This window comes from Vulpes vulpes, chromosome 3 (genome assembly GCF_048418805.1).
Source record: "Vulpes vulpes isolate BD-2025 chromosome 3, VulVul3, whole genome shotgun sequence".
Taxonomy (NCBI): Eukaryota; Metazoa; Chordata; class Mammalia; order Carnivora; family Canidae; genus Vulpes; species Vulpes vulpes.
In genome coordinates, this window is record NC_132782.1 from 84,425,307 (window position 1) to 84,439,959 (window position 14,653).

The following is a 14,653-nucleotide window of genomic DNA, read 5'->3' on the forward strand; positions in this document are numbered from 1 at the left end:
GCTTTAACAAAAGAAGTGCTTATACTGTGAAAACTACAAATATTGTTGAAATAAAGAAGACCCATGTAAATGGAAAAATATCCAATGATCATGAATTAGAACTTAATATGTCAAAATACATCATACAACAGCAATAACAATAGGTATAATGTTGTATTTAACTGTCCAGTATTTATCTATCTTATAACTGCAAGTTTGTAACTTTGGTCACCTTCATTCAAGTACCACCCCAAACCCCTGCTTTTGATAGCCACAAATCTGATCTCCTTTTTGTATGACTTTGGTTCTTGTGCTATTTTTCTCAGTCCACACGTAATTGAGGTCAGACAGTATTTGTCTTTCCCTGCCTGACTCTCTTCACTTATTGTAATGTCCTCAGATGCCAACCATGCAGTCCAAATACAGGATTTCCTTCAATTTTTATGACTGAATAAAATTTCACGGTATATACATTTTTTGTCCATTTCTTGGTCAGTGAACACTCACCATAAAAATTGAATTGTATGTTTTTAAAGGGGAACTTATAGGTTATATGAAGTTATATCTCAATAGGATTGTTATAGCAAGATAGGAAGTGAGAGAGGAAGGAAGGGAAGAAAAAGGAAAGGGAGGAGAAGAAGAAAAATAATAGTGTACATACATATGGAGAAGAAAAATGGGTCAAGGAAATCAAATTTTAAGAGATTCTTGGTATTTTCCACAAACGGATCTTGTGGGTGGTTGAGGGAATCAATGTTCACTCCAAACGATGTGCTGGTAATCACATCCATGCTGTAGGCTCCAAAGACGCTGTGAGAGAAATAAAGATGCGAATAATTAAAATCAGTACCTCTTTACTATCCTTATCCAACATTTGCAGCAAGAAGTACATGTAGATTCTAATGTCCAGGCAAGACAAGAGCCACACTTCCACCTGCTGGATCATCTGAAGAGTCTATATCCCATCACATTCACTCATGAGATGTTCATGAGTTATCAGTGATTCAGCTCACCTTGTCCTGGGGGTGATGGGGTCTCTAGGGCAAGTTAGACGGACTTCTGAGATCAAGAAGCTTGATCTCAGTCATGGAGATCTAGAGACCCAAAGATGGAGGGCTAGAGATCTAGTCATGGAGGGCTAGAGATCCAAAGATGGATAATTTACAGTAGTGTGTTTTGAGAATGGGCAATAGAAGGTAATAATCACAGTATCTGAGCAGGACAAATAGTGGAATAATTAACCCTTCCTCGGGGAGTCAAGAAAGTTGAAACTGATCTGGATCCTCTCTTACCACAGTCTCTATGTTCAGAGCTGATTCCTCAATAGTATGTTACAGAACACCAACACCCTGTTCTGTGCTGCCAGGAACACCACCCCTTCTATACTCCTGCTAAGTCTCCTGAATGACCCACTCGGTCTCAGCTGCAGTGATCCGAGATTGCCCTGAGGACTCACTCACTTCTGGAAAATAGAAGAACTAGGAATGTTATTACTTTAAAAATACATACTAATTCACACCAAAATTGATCTTAAGAGTTAATATTTAGTATTTTGCTAATATCTGCAACAAAATCAGGAAGGGGTTTAAGTTGTTCCAAATTCCACATGAAAACTTTCCCCACCCAGTGCCCACCATCTGTACCAAGGGCTCTCCACCCCCCGCCCCCCCCCCCATTCCATGCCTCCTACACTCAAAGATTTGGTACAATCATGTTTCCTTTATTCAAGCATATATTTTTGTCTTCCAGGGTATTCAAGGTAACATTATAGCAGGTAAATTAATCCTGCCTCATGTGCACAAAAGAAGACCCTCTCCCTCCTGGCTGCTCTGCCTTTTTAGGTGAGCTACCTCTCCTTGGCTGGCCCATTGTTGTAACGCCACACGTCTACTTCAGCTGTGGTAACTATCAGTGGGAATTGGGCTCTGTGGCAGCAGTTGGAAAGTGTCGTGACAGAGTTGGAATCCCAGAAGCTGCACTCCTACTTACTCTTTCAAGTTGATGGCCTTGCCTTTCTCTGCCTCCTTCCTCAGGTTGTTCACCAACACATCTCCATACTGGCCAATGATGGGGAACATCTACACACAAAGTACACCACCTGAAGTTAAATCCAAAACCTGAGTACTAGAATGACACGACTTTCACAAGCATGTAGCTATAAGGGACATTTAATAACAAATTTTATCATATTTCTTCCAGGAGATGAACATAAAAGACTATTTTTAGGAAGCCCAAATGCAGCAGAGTACCACTAAGAAATGGACTATGATCTTATTTTATATTTATTCCCAGGTGTATTCCTTTACTTCCTAATTAAAAGTCTTCTTCTTTTCTTACCTCCTTGAGCTTTCCAGTGGTGAAGGTTGGAGACAGCAAAGTTCGCATTCTCTTCCACTCTTCATCCTCAGACAGAGAGATCGCGCTTTTCATAAATCCTGCTGGACCAAGAGTCTAGAGTCAAAGCAAAACATTTTGCCCTAAATAAGTTTTAGAAGTCTCAAAGGTTGCGGAAAGTTTGTTAAATGGGAAGAAATTATTAAACAAATCTTTAGTGACCATTGACTTAGTAGAGGGCTTTTGCCAGATGCTCAATAGATATTTGTTCCCAGTGCAGTGCTTCTTGCAAGGCTGAAGGCGGCATCTAGCTACCTGTAGTATTTCCAGCCCTTATATTCCAATCTCCTTTTCGGTGTAAATGTGGTATGGGAAAATTTGGTAGGGAAACCACTCCTTCAGGGGAATTCACATGATTAACACCTACTATATTCTCCTAAGCTGTGCAGAATAGAATTGGATTGATGGAAGATAGTCAGATAGCCTTGTCAACTGTAAGTTGCTTCTACCAGTTCTGTCTTTGCATGTATCTAAATCGTGAGTATCTCAAAAAACAGATTTCTTGATATGGTGTTTTTTTTAGAAAAAAATGTAGTTAACAATAAAAAAGATTAGGAATCCATTTGCTATTATGAAGAAATGATGCAATTACATGGAAAACTTTCCTCCCTGTATTTTCCCCAAAAAGACAGAAGGAAAAAATATAATTATATTTCTTAGCTTAGGACTGGCCTACAAAGCCAACCAGCTGGAATCTTTCCTCCAGCTTCCAAAACTATTTTTTTTTTCTGGGTCCAGCGCTCTATTTTATTTCTTTAGAATATCAGTTGTGGGCAGCCGGGGTGGCTCAGCAGTTTAGCACCTCCTTCAGTCCAGGGCATGATCGTGGAGACCCAGGGTCGAGTCCCACATCGACCTGCATGTGGGATCCCTGCATGGAGCCTACTTTTCCCTCTGCTGTCTCTCTCTCTCTCTCTCACTCTCTCTCTCTCTCTCGAATAAATAAATAAAATCTTTAAAAAATAATAATAATAAAAGAATATCAGTTGCAAAGCTGTTCTGATTTTTAAAAAACATCAACTCTTACTTTTCTCTTTGAAGACAAAATGACGCATTAAATTCAGTAAGACACCTTGCAATTTCGACAGATGACATTTATGGTTTGGAAAAAGTCGCGTACTACTGAAATAAATTTTTGGCTGAGAAATACAAAATTAATTTAAACTGTATCTGTCCAGTGGTTGAATTTTTTGGTATATTTTTTATTGGAGTTCGATTTGACAACATATAGTATAACACCCAGTGCTTGTCCCGGCAAGTGCCCCCCTCAGTGTTTGTCACCCAGTCACCCCAACCCCCCTGCCCAATTCTCCTTCCACTACCCCTTGTTTGTTTCCCAGAGTTAGGGGTCTCTCATGTTCTGTCACCTTCTTTGATATTTCCCACTCATTTTCTCTCCTTTCCCCTATAATCCCTTTCACTATTACTTATATTCCCTAAATGAATGAAACTATATAATACTTGTCCTCCGATTGACTTACTTCACTCAGCATTACCCTCCAGTTTTATCCACGTTGAAGCAAGTGGTGGGTATTTGTCGTTTCTAATGGCTGAGTAATATTCCATCATATATATATATATATATATATATATATATATATATATATACCACATCTTCTTAATCCATTCATCTTTCAATGGACATCGAGGCTCCTTCCACAGTTTGGCTATTGTGGACATTGCTGCTATAAACATTGGGGTGCGGGTGTCTTGGTTTTTCACTACATCTGTATCTTTGGGGTAAATCCCCAGTAATGCAGTTACTGAGTCGTAGGAGTCATAGGGTAGTTCTATTTTTAACTCTGAGGAATCTCCACACAGTTTTCCAGAGTGGTTATACCAGTTCACATTCCCACCAAGAGTGCAAGAGGGTTCAGATGTCTCCTAAATCATTTCACAATAAAAACTCATAGACTAAGAACAGAGGAACACTTCAACTTAATAAAGAGAATCAAAAAATTTTACGCCTAATGACGAAATCACCTCAATGATGAAAGACTGACGTGATGTTACCAAGATTATGAGACAGGTCACTGATCCTCTGTCACTCCACAAGAACAACAGTTAGACAGCTATCTACAAGCAAAATAGGCCTAAGAGCTATGAGTCCATTTAAGACGCTTCAACAAAAAAAAAAAAAAAAAAAAAGAAGAAGAAGAAGCTTCAACAACACAGTGATCAAAATCCTGAAGATATAGCAGCAATGTCCACAATAGCCAAACTGTGGAAGGAGCCTCAGTGTCCATCGAAAGATGAATGGATAAAGAAGATGTGGTATATATATATACAATGGAATATTACTCAGCCATTAGAAATGACAGATACCCACCACTTGCTTCAACGTGGATAGAACTGGAGGGTACTATGCTGAGTGAAGTAAGTAAATTGGAGAAGGACAAACTTTATATGGTCTCATTCATTTGGGGAATATAACAAAATAATGAAAGGGAATAAAGGGGAAAGGAGAGAAAATGAGTGGGAAATATCAGTGAGGGTGACAGAACATGAGAGACTCCTAACTCTGGGAAGCGAACGAGGGGTAATGAAAAGGGAGGTGGGCAGGGGGATGGGGTGATGAGCACTGAGGGGGCACTTGACAGGATGAGCACTGGGTGTTATGCAATGTGTTGACAAATCGAACTCCAATAAAAAAAAGTATACAAAAAAATCCTGAAGATAATTGTACAAAAAAAAGTAGAGAAAATAGCTTCATTTTGCCTGCATCACTCCATGACCCAGGTCAGCGCTGCTCAGCAAAGAGGATACTCCTTGACCTGAGATACTTCCCAGTCCTGGGGAACAGCAGAGAGACCATTAGACTCAGCCCTTCAGGGCATGATACAGATGACCTGCTTTAGTTTCAAATCTCCAGAGATCGGCAGAGCTGACACATCTAGACATGACTAGGATCAAGGAAGACCAAGACTACCAGTATTAGCCACGTGGCATGAGTGACCATGATTCTCTGAGTCCTTTTCTGCAGAGGACCCTAGCAGCCTTAACTCCTTGAGAACCAACAGCCAGCCCAGCACTGTGTGCCCTCTAAGATGTTGTTGCTGATATTCCCACAGGTTTTCACATTTGCAGACTCCAGCTGCCCCAGACTCTTGCTTAGTTCCATCTACTCTCCCTTGAGTTACCTCAGCAGTGCCACCACCTATACCCTGAGCCTCAGAATCTCACCAAGGGAGCTTTGGCATATGTACAACATCATCTCAGGCCCAGTAGCTTTCAGGTACCTGAGGCCATGCCTGACACCTGTCACTACACTGAACTGGCACATGAGACCACAGCTAAACCCTGAATTTTATATCTACAAACTGCCAGTCCAAACTCCAGTCATGAGCCCCCATTGCTGTGCATACAGTAGTGGCTAACCATAAAGCAACATGAGTGCACACAGACAGCCCAGGCACTCAAAGTTACCTAGGTCCCACAGTTGGTCACAGTCCCCACTGCTCACCACAGCCCTGTTGGGGTATGTGCTTGCATTCAGCCCCACAGCTGAGTGTGTGCATTGCATCAACTCTTTTTTAAAAAAGATTTTATTTATTTATTCATGAGAGACACACACAAAGAGAGAGAGAGAGGGAGGCAGAGAGAGAGAGAGAGAGGCAGAGACACAGGCAGAGGGAGAAGCAGGCTCCATGCAGGGAGCCCGACGTGGGACTTGATCCCAGGTCTCCAGGATCACATCCAGGGCTGAGGGCGGCGCTAAACCATTGAGCCACCAGGGCTGCCCTATTGCACCAACTCTTGCCACTCTTCTCCTTCCCTGGGCCCATGGCCCTGGATCTGGTGGTGCTGCTGAAGGCCCTGCAGCTACTAAGAACCCTCCACTGTACTTGCTGTTAAGATTCATGCAGTTGCTGAAATTATGGTCCCCCCAAATCCTGAACCAACCATGACCTCTTGGATTATTTCAAATTATCCAGTCCAAGTGTGGGGGGGCGGGGAGGAAAGGAAAGAACATGGGGGAAAAGCCTACAGGACTTATAGGACACCTTAAAGTGAAGCAATATTCACATTATGGGAGCCCTAATAGAAGAAAGAAGTGGGCAGAATGCTGACTTAAAGGAACAATGGCTGAAAACTTCTCAAATCTAGGGAAATATATGGAAATCTTGGGATATGAAGGTTAGAGTTCCCTATCAGATTTAATCCCAAAAATACTTCATCAAGACATTGTAATAAAACTAAAATCAAAAATTAAAGACTAAGAAAAAATCTTGAAAGCAGTATGAGGAAAGGAGCTCATCACCTATGAGGTAACACCAGGAGGCTATCTGTGGATTCCTCAACAGAAATCTTGAAAGCCAGAAGAGAGTGAGTGATTTATTCAAAGTACTTTAAAAAATATCAATCAAGAATGCATTACCTTTAAACAAAAAATTTTAAAAAGGAATACCTTACGCAGAAAAACAGAGCTTTCAGAATTGAGAGATATTTCCAGACAAACAAATGTAGAAAGAACTCATCATAGGGATGCCTGGATGGCTCAGCAGTTCAGCGACTACCTTTCATTTCACCCAGGGCATGATCCTGGTGGACCGGGATTGAGTCCCACATCGGGTCCCTGCATGGAGCCTGCTTCTCCCTCTGCCTGCGTCTCTGCCTCTCTCTCTCTCTCTCTCTCTCTGTCTCCCATGAATAAATAAATAAAATCTTTTAAAAATATATAAATAAAAAAAGAATTCATCATGACTAAACCTGCCTTACGAGAAATACTAAAGGGAATTCCTCAAGCAAAAAAAAAAAAAAAAAAAGGACACTTACTAGTAACATGAAATCACATTAAAGTATAAATCTCACTAGTAAATATAAATATATAGTCAAATTCAGAACACAGTGATATTGTATTAAGATATGCAAATCACTTATGACTAGTGCAAAGTTAAAAGACAAATAATTTTGAAAACTCTAGCTAAAATAATTTGTGCACAATATAAAAATATGTAAATTATGACAACAAAAATATAAAACTGGTGGCGAAGGAGTAAAAGCATTGAGATTTGAATGTAATCAAAGCTAAGTTCTTATTAGCTTAAATCGATGGTTATATGTAAGATGTTTTATGTAAGCCTCCTGGTAACTGCAAAGCAAAAAATCTAGGGTAGATATGGAAAGGATAAAGAGAAAACAATCAAAGCATGTCATTATTTTTAAAAAACCATGAAATTACAAGAGAAGATAGAAAGAAGGGACAATTGATCTATATGAAACACCTGGATTAATGAAATGACAATAGTAAATACTTACCTACCAATAACTACTTTAAATGTAAGTGGACAGATGAGTGGATAAAGAAAATGAAATATTACTCAGGCTTAAAAAGGAAGGAAATCTTGCCATTTCCAAACATGGATGAACCTGAATAACATGGACAACAGGCTAGGAGCACTAAACCAGACACAGAAGGACAGGTATTTCATGATCTCACTTATAAGTGGAATCTAGAAAAATAAAGTCAAGCTCAGTACCAGAGGGTAGAATGGTAATTATCACAGACTGGGAGGAGGGCAAAGGACAGATAGAAATCAAGCAGTACAAACTTTTAGTTATAAGATGAATAAGTTCTGGAAACTGAATATATTGCATGGTGATATTAATCACTAATAATGTGATGTATACTTGAATTTGCTTTAAAAGCAGATCTTAGGGGCACCAGGGTGGCTCAGTGGTTGAGCGTCTGCCTTTGGCTCAGGCATGATCCCAGGGTCCTGGGATTGAGTCCCACATCAGGTTTCCCATGGGGAGCCTGCTTCTCTCTCTGACTATGCCTCTGCCTCTCTCTGTGTCTCTCATGAATAAATGAATAAAATGTTTTTAAAAAAATAAAATAAAAGTAGATCTTACATGTCCTTACCACACACAAGACACACATATACAAAGTAAATCTGAGTGGTGATTGATCTATTAATTCATTTGTCATAATCACTTTACAATGTATACATAAATAAAAACAACATGCTTAAATATATACAGTTTCCATTATAAAAATATATATTAAAATGTTTAAATGGTTTCAGAACAAAAAAATGTCCACTCCCACCACTCCTATTTTTAACATCATACTAGAATCCTAGCTAATGCAATAAGACAAAACAAAGAAATAAAAGGCATACAGATTAGAAAGATAAAAATTGGAGTGTTCCTATTTCAGGTGACATAATTGTCAATGTAGAAAATCTTGAGGAATATGAAAAGGAACTTGAGATGTGTATTTAACAAAATATATATGGTTTTCCTGTGCTGAGAACTAAATGCTGGTGAAAAGAATCAAAGAAAACCTAAATAAACACATATTGTGTTTGTGCATTGAAAGACAAGACATAGTAAAGACATAGATTTTGCACAAATGATCGGTAGGTCTAAATCATGTCTTACAAAATCCTGGCAAATATCATATAAACACAGATAAGCTAATTCTAAATTTGGAAAGGCAAAGGAGCTAGAATACCTAAAACAATTCCAACAAAAATAAAATGGGAGGAATCACTGTTCATGATGTTGAGACTTACTATATAGCTACGGTAATCAGGAGACGGTGGCACCAGTAGAAGGATAGATACAGAGATCAATGAACAGAAGAGAATGAAAAATAGGTACACACACACATAGGCCCAACTCAGTTTTGATACTGGTAGAAAAACAATTCAATGGAGGAAGTATAGCCTTTTCACAAATGGTGCTGGAGCACTTAGACATCCATAGGCCAAAACCAAAGATCTTTGACCTAAACTTCACATCTCTCATTAACACTAAAAATTGACACAAAATGTTAAATGTGAAACATAAGAAGATATGAGTTTACATTATAAATATAAAACGTAAAACTATATACTTATGTGTAACACATTTGCTTGGAGAAAATCCTTGAGACTTATGGCTAGGTGAAGATTTTTCAAACTTGATGCTTAAGTCACAATCCATAAAAGGAAAAAAAGGATAAAGTAGCCTTATCAAAATAATTTAAGAAGAGCTTGCTCTGCTGAAGACTCCGAGTCAATGAAAAGACAAGTTACACACCATGCCTATTAAAGAATAGGAAGAAGGAGATTTCCAGGGGTGGAACAGCTCTGTAACATCCTTGGAGTGGTGGATTCAAAAATCTACATGTAAGATAAATGTTCAGAGAGCAGCACACACACACACACACACACACACACACATACACAAATGAGTACATATAAAACTACTGACAACTGAGTAAGCTCTGTGGCTAGAACCAATGTCAATTTGACTTGGACCTTGTACTATAGTTATGCAGGATCTTACCTTAGAGGAAACAGCTTGAAGGTTACATGGGACATCCTGTGACAACTTCTTGTGAATCTATTCTTATTTCAAAATAAAAGTTTTATGAATAACTATGTAAATTTAAAATAAACCCATGCTTACCCGCCGGTTTGTGAAGACAGAATAACATTCTTTCACTAGCACTGTTTTGATCATGTCCGGATCTGTGATAGCCAGCACAGGCTGTCGCCCATCATAAAACCTGTGTTGGGAAAACAGATGTGATTATACTTAACATGTTAGTTTTTGCAGCTGCAGCCATGCCTAGCAGTCCAGACTTTTATCCTCATGGTACCCAATCCATTCTCTGAGATTAGGGTTAGAAATAACATTAGAACATTTATTGAGTATACATGCGTACGTGGATAGTTCCTGGACCATTCTCCACGGTTTTTTCTATGTTCAAAAAATCTCAAATATTTTAGAATTATGTCAAGCATTTCAAATAATTTATCAAATATTATTAAAGAGGAAGTTAGGTTGGTAACTGACTGAAGGCAAGTAAATCATTTAGGAACAGAAAAGAAAAAAAAAGGAGAATCCACCTACCCAGTCACTAAAAATTATAATGTTGAAGATATATCAAACACTTGAAAGGCATGTGATAGAATATTAGATGAAAATTGTGCACACACTAATCACACATATGGAAGATGTGTCTACAAATGAAAAGACTTAGAATGCTCAAAAAGCGATGGCAATATTATAAATTATATCCTTGCCCTATTTTCTAAAATATGCTTCCTAGTTACATTTGAAAGGAAATATTATTTTAAATCTTAAGAGAGGTCCTTGACAGCATTAAATCAGAAAAATTTGATACAAAAATAGAATTTAAAAATACAGAAAAACATATATAACTCATTTTAGATATATTTCTTTTTTATTGTTTATATTTTTTCATATATGTGGGTTCCAAGTGGAAGTTCCTTGGGCTTCATGTAGGTGACAACCCATAGCATTAGGGCAAGCCAACTTTTGGATATGTCTCACACAAAGCTGACTGTATGTGATCTGTCCAAATCCTGTCTGACTTCCTGTCTGTCAGTATGATCTACCTGTTAATAGGAATCTGTCACCAGCATGAGGTTATTATAAGCTTAGTTACACCATAAATAAAATTTATTTTGTTTCCACTATAAATCATTTGCATTTATTGAAACATAGTGAAAGATTTTCCACAAGTCTCCTGCTATTTCTTTGACATTACAGAGGAATCTCAAATGGTTTTGCGATCACATCTAAAATGGATGAGATCGCTACACTAAATGCTACTATCTCAAATGGCATTCTAAAATTCAGAAGGTTAAAAAAAAAAATTCAGAAGGTTTCAGCGGGTGAAGACAACATTTAGTGTTGATGCAGTGATAGAAATTACTGAGGGGGCACTTATGTCAGCTCTTCCAGCAGCCTGATCATAAGTCTTGGGTGATTCCCCTTGTCTCATCGTGTTCGTTCAAAACATGTGGATGGACAAGAAACAGTGGTTTTGTGTTACTCTTTATATTCATCCCTAACATTGTTTCCACGACCAGTTAAATTCAGATTCTTGGGACCCAGCCCACATCCTTCAGATTTGGCATTCCTGGGGATGGAAACGAATCTGCATTTATTTTTACATTTTTTAATCTTTATTTTTACATTTTTTAATCTTCAATTTAAATTCAATTTGCCAACATATAGTATAACACCCAGTACTCATCCCAACAAGTGCTCTCCTCATTGCCTATCACCATCCCCCCTCCACCTCCTCTTCCTCAACCCTTTACTTGTTTCCCAGAGTTAGGAGTCTCTCATGGTTTGTCTCCCTCTCTAATTTTTCCCACTCAGTTTCCCTCCTTTCCCTTATAATCCTTGCACTATTTCTTACATTCCATGTATGAGAAAAACTATATGATGATTGTCCTTCTCCGATTGGCTTATTTCACTCAGCACAATACCCTCCAGTTCCATCCACTGGAAGCATCCATTGAAGCAAATGGTGGGTATTTGTCTCTGAAACATTGGGACACCTGCACCCTGATGTTCATAGCAGCAATGTCAAAAATAGCCAAACTGTGGAAAGAGTCACGATGTACTTTGACAGATGTATGGATAAAGAAGATGTGGTACATATATGCAATGGAATATTACTCACAATCTGCATTTTTAACAAGCTCTCCTAGGAGGTCTTATCCACAGCCAAGATGAGAACCAAGTACTAAGGACAGAACTGGGGCTACAGATATAAGACTGGATCCATCCAGAGCTGATAAGTACTGAATATAGGAAGGGGCAGTGGAGCTGAACCAGGGTGGTTCAGAGATCTATCTTCTTTCAGCTCCATCATGTTACTATGGGCCATGCCACTCAGAGTCATTAGATTTCTAAGGATGTGATCAGAGAAGATAAAGAGGTGCAGAGTGATACAACACTGGCTGTGATCATCACATCACCACACTATACTCCCTAGGTCTGGTTCATACTTAGACCTGCACACCTGTTGACACATGGGATTTCAGGAAGGGAGACTCAGAAGCTTTACCACAGCAGGCTTCATTCCTAGTGGCTCTCAACAAACTGTCTACACCACAGGGGCCTCATCACAACAAGCCTATCCAATAGAAAGTTCCAGAATACTCACCCCCACATTCTTCCATACTTTCTAAAACATTTCTTGTCAAAAACATAAAAACCCTGCAAGAAGAAACAAAACACATTACTCACCTAAATGTCTAAGCCCTATGTGTAACAGGGACCAATATGACTTAGATTGCATGAAATATGGCTTACTACCTTCCACTGGCAGAGGGAAGCTCTGATTCATAGGCATCTTACAGGAAAGGAAAGAAAACAGAAGAGATCCTGCAAGAGAGAATATCAAGTCTGTCTTGAATTCTCTATGAGTATTGTAGATACTGGACATCTTACCCTGTCTCTGAGGACTGTGTAACCCCTGTCTGTCTGATGTGTTTGGCTTGTGTGTGTCTTTTCTCTAAATCTCAGAACCCTCTGAAATACTACCTCAGAGCCACATGGGAAAATGGGAGCTGAGGAAAGTGAGCATGGCCTGCACACTCTGAACACCCAGTTACCACTCTGTTCATTGATCAATATGAGCCCTATGAGATGTCAGTGGATTTAGGGTATTAAGACACCAGTGGCCTCTTTTAATCTAGCAGTTTTACAAATTCTAACACTATTGTTGACTGAACAAATGAGAGATGAATGAATGAATGACAAGGTGGAATCCCGTTCCAGTCCACCATCTCAACATGGAAAGAGGGGATAATGCCACCACTCAACAAAGGGCAAAACAAACTAAAACCCCTGATATGACTTTTCACTTCTATCACTTAAAACAAGACAAGACACTTCCTGTCCCTAAGTTTCAACTGTGATTTTGATGTTTTAACCATGAAAACAGGGTCCCATAAATGTGGCTTTTGGGATATATGTACTAAGGAATTGATCTAGGGCAAGTGGAGAAGAAATTATCGCTTTTTTGGAAAGAAAAAGCCCAGGAATTTCTGAGACAGTAATTGGGCAACGGGGGTCTCAGCAGGGAATGTTGAGAAGTGAGATCTGGGAAACAAGCCTCACATCTGTGGGAAAAGAACTCCACAACAGAAAGCAGCCTGCAGATGAGACTCTGCCTGCTGGCCTTCTGGACGTGAGCTCCTAACCTTCTATGCAGGGCCTGAGCCTTGGACGAGGCACCAAAACTGGATTAGCCACAACAGCTCTACCAACATCAGTCTGTGTGTCTACTAGTACACTCCATTCAGTATATTAATTTCTTAATAAATTTGTCAAAGCATTTCTTTTCTAGTGATTTTCTATAAGTAGTTCTACCTTTGTATGAAAAACAACATATATACACACAACTCATTCAAAGGTTAAATTCTTTGGGTCAAGGTCAAGACAAGCACCATCTGCCCTTACCAAAACTCCCTCCCTCCTCAACTCACCCAGAAGTTACCTACAATGAAGGTAGAGAAGTAAAGCAGAGATCTCTGGTTCAACCTCTCAAATCCCAAGAGATGTCACCATTAGCAAAAGGAGACTTAGGGCTTGGAAATAACTACAGAGGCTTGGCAATTCTTGCGAAAATTCAACTATGTGCAAATTCTCCAACGGTGAATCTTGGGCTTCCCAATAATCTGAAGTTCCAGAGCTATCCAGCAAAACAAAAGGCTACCCAGAGCTTGTACGGTGAACATAAAGGTCTGACTCTGGCCTACAGCTTAATGGACCACTAGCGTGGACCCCCTTGATGCTTCTCTTCTCATACAGTATGATTATGCTCTCCTAGGAATCTGCACCTGCCAGAAACAAAAAGCCTCTTCACAATGCTAACAAGCTCAAATGTCAAGTTCCGTGTTGAATTAGCCAGAGAACTGGGCTGCCCACTGTAGCAAAACGTGAGGCTCAGAACAACAAACAATAGTGACCTGGGGTAGAACTAGCCATGTACTGGGTGCAGCCTCTGACACCATTTCTGGGAAGTCTGAAACCTAAGCACTTCCTCATGAGGAGGAGCATCTTTGCTATGAAACTAAGCTGTGATTTGCAACCACAAGAAGAAAAAGAGGGAGATCAAACACTTACATCACGGTAGCCCAGAGCAGTTCCCACAAAAGGCAGAGGTGTTGGCCCAGGAATTCCCAGCTTCCTAAAAATCCCATGTGTGTAGGTCCCATACCTACAAAGTGAAAAGAAAGCCAGGTCACAGGGATCGTGGAATAGATGCTGGAGCTAGCCAGTCATTGACAGAGAACTGGGACAGGCAAGGGAGGGAGGTAACACGCAGGCAAGAAATAATGATAGCAATTTCAATGACAGTAATACATTTATTCATCATCTCCTTTCCCACCTTCACTATAAGACTCACGGAACATGATGATTAGCTAAGAGCAGCTGAAAGCTTCATAGTCACAATCCTAAAGTGAAGATTTGATAAGTGTTTCAACACTTGAGTGTGGAAAAGGTTCCTAAAAGG

The 14,653-nt window shown here is 39.5% G+C and overlaps 1 protein-coding gene across 5 annotated transcripts in view; it reads right to left on the minus strand.

Moving 5' to 3' along the window:
* Positions 1–14,653, minus strand: part of LOC140598276 (cytochrome P450 3A12) — a 41,455-nt gene that overhangs the window by 21,107 nt on the left and 5,695 nt on the right. For 2 of the 5 annotated variants that reach the window (XM_072753078.1, XM_072753081.1), the window contains 6 exons: positions 14,263–14,356; positions 12,296–12,348; positions 9,775–9,874; positions 2,317–2,430; positions 1,969–2,057; positions 641–789 (listed from right to left, as the gene is read on the minus strand). In XM_072753078.1, coding sequence (XP_072609179.1) covers positions 641–789; positions 1,969–2,057; positions 2,317–2,430; positions 9,775–9,874; positions 12,296–12,348; positions 14,263–14,356 — 599 coding nt within the window. Of the gene's footprint in view, positions 1–640; positions 790–1,968; positions 2,058–2,316; positions 2,431–9,774; positions 9,875–12,295; positions 12,349–12,447; positions 12,517–14,262; positions 14,357–14,653 lie in introns of those variants that run through there. The other 3 variants (XM_072753082.1, XM_072753079.1, XM_072753080.1) reach the window with 3 other exon arrangements.